At 39.8% G+C, this 7,897-nt stretch overlaps 1 protein-coding gene across 1 annotated transcript in view; it reads right to left on the reverse strand.

The window, feature by feature from the left end:
* Window positions 1-2,250: 2,250 nt before the first annotated feature.
* Window positions 2,251-7,897, reverse strand: part of LOC138039074 (probable E3 ubiquitin-protein ligase HERC1) — a 47,635-nt gene continuing 41,988 nt past the window's right edge. Inside the window, exons 34-36 of the mRNA XM_068885242.1 lie at window positions 6,059-6,345; window positions 3,989-4,160; window positions 2,251-2,796 (exon numbers count right to left, since the gene is read on the reverse strand). Of these exons, the coding sequence (XP_068741343.1) occupies window positions 2,608-2,796; window positions 3,989-4,160; window positions 6,059-6,345 (648 nt within the window). The 3' untranslated portion in view covers window positions 2,251-2,607. The remainder of the gene's footprint in view (window positions 2,797-3,988; window positions 4,161-6,058; window positions 6,346-7,897) is intronic.

Below are 7,897 nucleotides of genomic sequence, written 5' to 3' on the forward strand. Positions count from 1 at the left end.
AAGGAAACAGATGGAAATGGCGCAACCGTAAGAGTGACTCTCTTTGATTACCAAAAAGCTTTTGATCTCATTGACCATAAGATCCTTGTAAATAAGTTATGTAAGCTTAGTATACCAACTAGAATAATTAATTGGATAATCGACTTTCTCTCTGATCGTTTCCAGAGAATCAAACTCTCTGAGGGTTGTTACTCTGAGTGGGGCTCAGTTCCATCCGGTGTCCCTCAGGGGACGAAATTAGGACCGTGGTTGTTTCTTGTTCTCATCAATGATCTAGCAATTGACAATGGTATAGCCCATATATGGAAATATGTTGATGATACGACAGCATCTGAAGTAGTAATCAAGGGCAGAGCAAGCAACGCCCAAAAAATTGCAGATAATAGAGTCAAATTGAACAGTGATAAGTGTAAAGAACTTAGGATTTCGTTCGCAAAGGAGGAATCACATTTTGCACCTATTGTTATAAACAACGAGGAGTTAGGTTTGGTGAATAGCGCCAAATTGTTGGGTGTTACCATATCGAATAACCTCACGTGGAACGAGTACATTAATGAGATCATTAAGAAAGCGTCCAAACGCTTATATTTTTTAAGTCAGCTGAAAAGAGCAAGAGTTGCTAAGCAAGATTTAGTTCTTTTCTATACCTCTTGCATCCGTTCCATTCTGACCTACGCATCCCCAGTATTTTTCTATGCTCTTCAAGAGTACCTCAAGAATGAACTAGAACGTATTCAGAAAAGGGCTCTTAGAATTATTTGCCCTGGACATTGTTATAATGACGCAATGGAACTTGCGAACATTGTTCCAATTAGTGATTATATCTTAGAGATTTGTAAGGAAAACTTTTGATAGGATAATTAACGATTCTGGTCATTCATTGATTATACAGTCTAGTCCAACAACGTGGACCCTCACAATACGCCCTTAGGCGCGCCTGGCATTTTTCGGTTCCGAAATGCAAGACGGAAAGATGCATGAACAGTTTTATCATTAGATCATCTATTAGATATTTATAATGCTTTATATTATTACTATTTTATTAGAATTATTTATTATTATATTTTAACGTATTTAAAGATTTTGAAAATATGCAATTCAGCTTGTAAGCTGCAATATATTTTTATAATAAACTATCTATCTAACCTGCTTGAGGGCATCACCATCACTTTCACTTTCAAGTTTTGTTATCTCGGAGGCACTGTAACCAAAGACTGTCAGCTAGACAAGGACTTTCTACTCCCTCAAACTCAACAACTGGGACCGTAGAGGAATCTCCATCCAGGCAAAACTCCTTGTGTACAAAGCTCTAATCCTTCCAACTCTACTCTATGGCAGTGAAACGTGGACCACACACGTTAGACACATCCCGAAGATTGAAAACTTCAACCAGCCCTGCTACGTCAGCTGCTGGTACGGGGCAACAGGTTGCGCTGGCCTGGCCATGTTTGCAGAATGTCAGAGGATAGGCTCCCTAATCAAGTGCTGTTCGGTGAGCTCAAAAAAAGAGGCAGGTCACACAAAAGGTGGAAAGATTGTATAAAGGAGGACAGAAGCAAATGGAGGGCCCTCCTTTTCAACGGCAAGAAGGCTTTCCTGTTACCATGGTAACTCGTTACATCACAAACATAACTGCATGACTGCCTCTTGTTCAGCAATAATTGATGTTTCACATGGTACCATAACATTGCTGTTACGTGATAAAGTGTTGTAATGTCAATCCTTCTAATAACAACGTCTCTTAAAGGTGTTGAAACTGGTTTGAGCCACCTTAAAACATTATATTGAAATATAAATGTACACTTAGTTCATTCAAAGTTTAAATTTAATAAACATATATATCAAAGATGGAGCGTGCGGCACCACCTCTGACTTCTTCCAGGCCCTTGGATTGCTGTTATATTATTACCGACATCTTTGGCCGATTCCACAATACGCGCAGTCGCAGAAAGGGTCCCCTAGTTGGAAACTGCTTTCGTTTCTACGAAGCAGAGCCGAAGTCCATGATTCGTGAACCTCGCCAGAAGTCGTCATCTTTATGAATGTTGCCGGTTCCAAATTTCGCACAGCCTTGGAGGAACTGCCAAGTTTTTGGCCGTTCAACTGCAATTTGAGATGGCTCGGAAAACCAGGAGGCCCATGATTCGCAGTGATGAGAATCCACCTCTGATCAAAAAGCTTCAATAGAGAACTGGTAACAGTGCTAATACGGCTTTTTCTAAATTAAGGTACCGAAAACAAAAATGACAATTTTGTCTTTACGATTTATTGAACAGCCTTCAAAAACTTCAAAGATCTTGTATCTTCAAAAAAATTACATTTTGTCATTCGATGAAAAATATTTCATGAAACTATTCCACTTTGTAGTGCAAAACCAGTGATTAAAAATAGCAAGAGGATATCCCTGACATTGAAAAAGCAACATCTAGTAGTGAAATTCATGTATCTTTTCAAGAGCCACTTCAAATGTTGTATCGCAAATGGCATGCTTACGCCGAGTAATCAATTCAGTAAAAAACACGGAGTAAAAGATGTGAGAATTAAAAGACCTTCCTTCGCTAACCCAGTTGAAAGACGAGAAGTGAACGATGTTGGTTAAAAAAACCCTTAAAACTCTTCACCGTCATCCACGTCATCCTCTACAGCATTTCTGATGAGCATGTAATTATCAAGGTCAATAGAACGGCAGTTATTGATTGCATATCGCAGTCGCTCCGCAAGCTTCTCAGGGCTAGAATAGCATGGCAAACGAAGTTGGAAAAAGCATGTTTGTGCCGTAGGCAGGCTGTTGGGCTCCTAAAAGTAAAGTAAAAGAAAAGTTTTAAAGAACTTAAGCAACAAGCGCGGCCCCACTTGTGTAAAGTATTCGCGCGGCCATTTTGTTTTCATTTACGCATCGCACTCGACGGCCAAAGTAGGACTGCTCGTAAATCTAAATATATCTTTTAATCATTTCTGTCCGTGTCTGAGTTATAAACCATTTTGTGCTCAAAGCGCTTGAGAGACTATACTTCAGGTGGCTGGAACCAGTTTCACCACTTTTAGATATCTTCTTATGACATGTTATGGTACCATATGAAACACCAATTATTGCTTAACAAAATGCGCCTACTATTGTGACATAATAGGTTACCATGGCAACATGAGAGCTCTTTAAAGACATAAATACTTAATTGACAACTCCCCATAAAGGGGTTTTTAGGGCCAATGAACACAATCAAGACAGAACAGAACATTCAGCAACAACTGTTAGGGATCCCAACTGGCCGGAGGCAAGCTAGTTGGCTATTTACAAGTGCAGCTGAGAAGTTAAACCACGGACTACCGGGAAAAAATTCAACCAGTGGTCAGAACGTGTCTTGAACCCGGGATCCCCGGATTTCAAGGCAAGCGCCCTAACCACTGGGCCACAATGTCTCAAAAATGAACAAAAATGAACTCGGTGACTCCCATTTTTTATTGTAGAATAGTAATATGCAGTTTAAGATAGAACTATTAGCTTATTGGGAACCAATTCAGAGCTACCTTAATTTTTCGAAAAATTTAAGGTAGCCCGGAATTGGCTTCCAAGAATTTTTTAAACCTTTGTCGATAGTTCTATCTCAGATTGCTAATTACAATTCTACAATAACAAATAGGGGTCACCGAGTTCATTTTTGAGATATAAACAAGTAAAGACAAAATATAGGGTGTTTTTGGAGAGCTTTCATGTTGCCATGGTAACCTATTACGTCACAAAAGTGGGCGCATTTTGGTAAGCAATAATTGGTGTTTTACATAGTACCATAACATTGCTGTTACGTGATTCAGTGTCGTAGTGACAACCCTTTTAATAAAAAGGTCCTTAAAAGTAGTGAAACTGGTTCCAGCTAAGTTCAAGCATTCGAGGGGGTCAGACTCAGTTGGTGATACGGTTTGCTATCATGCCGATTTCTGAAGAATACCAACAAATGATACGAAGATTTGAGAAATCCGTTTCCTTCCTTACCCTGTCAACTTTGACTATCTGAAAGCGTTGAGATATATCTGAGGCAGTCGTTGGCAGTCTTGAGCGACCTGACACGAATCTCATGAACAACAGTCGTTCCTCATTGGTGAATGACTCTAAGGTAGACCACAACCATGCGACCAACGGATCAGTTGGCTCCACCTCACGATACCTACAAAAAACAAAAACCACCAATTTGCTTTTGAAAAGGTGTCTCCAGTTATGTCACAATCATGACAGCGCACGTATGCTTGCCATTGTCTTCAAAATTTCGTAAAAAATTGTTAGTGACGCTGTTCCATACTGCAAAATGCATCCAGAAAGATATTGAAATAACGCCCCGTTCACAAATGCTCACACGGTCGCAGCCTCGCCTATCTCACAGAATGTTCTGAAAGGTAAGACAACGTTCCTATGATAAAGCACAAAGCACCCTCATCGATTAAATCCAGAGAAGTTAGCGATGAACATCATCACGGCCTTCCCCTTACTTTTCTTGAGTCAACAAACTTAGTGAAGATACGGGTAACCTAAAAACAATCCTAAATAATCAAGATAAGCGAACTACAACCCCTACGCCTTATTGTGGAGATGTGGTTAGTGTTTACACTTAAGGTGGACACTTGGGGACGTTTATCTTAATAGAGCGTGCATCTCATTGCTACTTTGCTACCACTTCTGGACGCTTTTCGTTCACATAAGAACGCTTGACGCGCAGCCCAGAGGTCGAGGACCGGTGGCTCAGTTGGTTGAGCACTGGGCTGCCACGCGGGAGGCCTTGAATTCGACTCCGGCCGGACTAACACCCAGGGTCTTTAAATAACTGAAGAGAAAGTGCTGCCTCTGTAATGACATCTGCAAATAGTCTTCTAGCATAAGGACGATAAACCGTGGGCCCAGTTTCACAATCCTTCAATGTTTATAACCCTGTGGGTCTTAAAAGAACCCACACACTATTTGCAGAGTAGGGCATGGAGTTCCCAGTGTTGTACTCTGTCCTCTGTGGTGTATCATGGTGGGCAGGGCAAATGCTTGGAGATATTAGCTACACCAAGCTACTCTAAAATCAGAGGGTACATAAAGGTATGATATGATGCGAGGATCCAGAAGGCAGCAAGATGAAGACACTACCAGTTTCGATTGCACCTTTCAAGTATCCGCAGAAGGACTTTCATTAACAGGCGCATAGTGCACTAGTAAAGAAATTGCAACATGGGCTCAGGGACCAGTAATTAACTACAGGGAAAAGGTGCGACCACACAAAATTATACAAGGATTTTGACAATTTTTTCAACAATAGATTCAATTATTCAGTTATTAAAATCAGATTTTATGAACTATGTGCTAAAATTAATACACCGAATATGAGTAAGGAAAGCCAAAAACAAAACTATTTAGGTATCCGAACCGGGGAGGGAAGGTATCCGATACCTTGCTTTAGACCAAAAAACATACCCTTGGGTCAACCAATGAGTCTTGAAAAAGGAGTGGGAGATAGGTTGAGTATTTAAACAGTATGACTATAGACCGTATTCATAAATGGAGGCTAAGTAATTATTCTTTTGTCTTCATACTAATCATCCTAACTAGTCTCGTAAACACGAGCAAAAATTAAGAGAATTTTAATTCCAAAGTGAGGCTAGTGAGGATGATTAGCACAAAGACAAAGGAATAATTTCTTGACCACCACTTATAAATACGGTCTATTCTAGTTGACTTTTTTGTCTAACTACACAAGTTAAGATGATTCATAATTTTAGGAAAAGTGAACTGCCCATTATATTATTTAAAAACCATAACATCCGCGATGGGTAGTTTGTTACTTGGGTTTCTTCCCAGGAAAATGTGGGACAAGGATACAGGGACGTGAAAAAGAGGGTGGGAGAGGGGAGGCGCAAAAACTGAGCTTGACTGTTGGTGGGGTCTTAAAAAAGAAAGATTATTTGCCCACTAGTGCACTTCTCTTAAATCCATCTGATTATCGAACGGACCTCGGAGCAAAAAACATCACATCAGTCTATATTCCATACTTGTTCCAGTCCTACCGCGAGCCTTCGAACCAACACTTACCTTGCAACTTTCTTCAGCATGTCAATACTAACTTTCTCAGAGCCACAAACCATTTGCTCCAGTTTCTCAGCAGTCAAAAGCGAAAGAAGAGGGACTGGGATAAGCCAGCCCATACCCTCACGAACGGCAGCAATTTGACGATCCATCTCATGTAAGCGATAGTTAAGTGCTCTCTCTACATACTCATTACGGTTACCAAAGGTGAGTTGAATATTATGACCGCTGGGAAATATTGGTACAAAGCTACCATCCGCACTTTGTGTCTCGAATGATTCGATCGGAATAATCTAAAAATAAGAAAAAATAATGTATTATGAGATGGGAAAAATCAGAAATAAACCAAGTGCTGCTAAGTTTGCCTACTCTACCACTGAGCTTCACCAATAACTTTCCAAGACTCGTGGAAGCCTCTGGCTTAATGGCGGAGAATCGTTAAACGGAGATTGCAATCCTACGTGATTATTGATAGGTTCTATGTTTTTTTTTTAGCCTAGTCTATGGTTAATACAATTATGTAGTATATATGTTTCACTGTTTAGTAGCTCTGCCTGTGATCTGACATGAATAGTACTTCTGTTAATATTTTGTATATTAATTAATTGACGGAGCTTACAAGCTCAGAGGTTTCCTTTGGGCTTCCTCGCCATTAACTTCTTTAATGTTTTAACCAATAAACTTGAAATTGAACTCGTGTTAGAAGACGCATACTGCCACGTCCTGCTACAAGGAATCACCCATTACCGTCCCATTTCTACCAGTCTAATCCCAATTTCCTTCACAATCAAGCATAGTAAAATGCAACAATGACCTAGTTCGAATTCTTCGAACGACATACAGGATTCGGCTCTGACTCCTCGCGATTTGTCTGTGCATGCGTAAGATTCTCTTGACTGGGCTAATTACACAATTTTATAATTCTCCCGGTATTGTTAAGAAAAAGCATTGAATATTTTAAAATAGAACTTGAAAAAAAGCCTCTGTTTACTGGTTTTGATTGGAATCAATGCCGTTAACAACAGTTTTAAATGTGAATAATTATGCTACGATCGCTTAAGGGGCTATGTCACGCAAAATGATGCAATTTCATGGCACCCAAAAAGTTCAAAAGTAGAATGAAACACTGCAATAATCACTTGAAACTGTTGAACAACATAAACGAAATACAGCAAAAGGAAACTTGAGAGAAGAATGGATGGATACAAATAGACAAGATTGAAACGGATTGCATTTGGGTAATCTTGAAAAAGTCGGCCGGACGTTTTCCAAGTTTATGGGAAATCGCCTGGATGAAGGTCGTTTTCGCGCAGAATCACCTTGAGTTGCTTATGATGTAATGATAACTTCATCAATAAAGGAATTCCACATTACCATTTTGGAGTTTTAAACTCGGGATTAACTTAAGATTTCCCCTAAACACCCTAAAATAACCCTTTAAACCCTATCATTGGTTCAAGGAATGTGGACTTTGGGACTACGGAATTGGAACTGGATATTGACCAAGATACATATATCTTAACACTGAAATACTGTGAACGTTAAAGGAAATCGGCTAAAAATCCTTTGAACAAGTGAAGGCTACCCGTAGCCTCTTGTTAAAATTGTGCCGAATTAAGGGAACCATTTCCACTTTTAAAGAAGTTGGTTTAACATGCCCAGCGAAGAAAAAAACTAGCTCGGGAGGCCCTGTAAGAGCAATCCGAGGACGGAGAGGATGCTATTTTGATAAACCAAGTTTCTCCGAGAAAGATGTGAAATCAATCTAAATCTTGTTCCGAAAAGTTGATAGAAGCAAGCGAACTCAAGGCTATTTTCTTCCACTTTCTTCGGTTACGGCGACGA

The sequence above is a fragment of the Montipora capricornis genome, chromosome 2 (assembly GCF_036669925.1).
Source record: "Montipora capricornis isolate CH-2021 chromosome 2, ASM3666992v2, whole genome shotgun sequence".
Classification (NCBI taxonomy): domain Eukaryota; kingdom Metazoa; phylum Cnidaria; class Anthozoa; order Scleractinia; family Acroporidae; genus Montipora; species Montipora capricornis.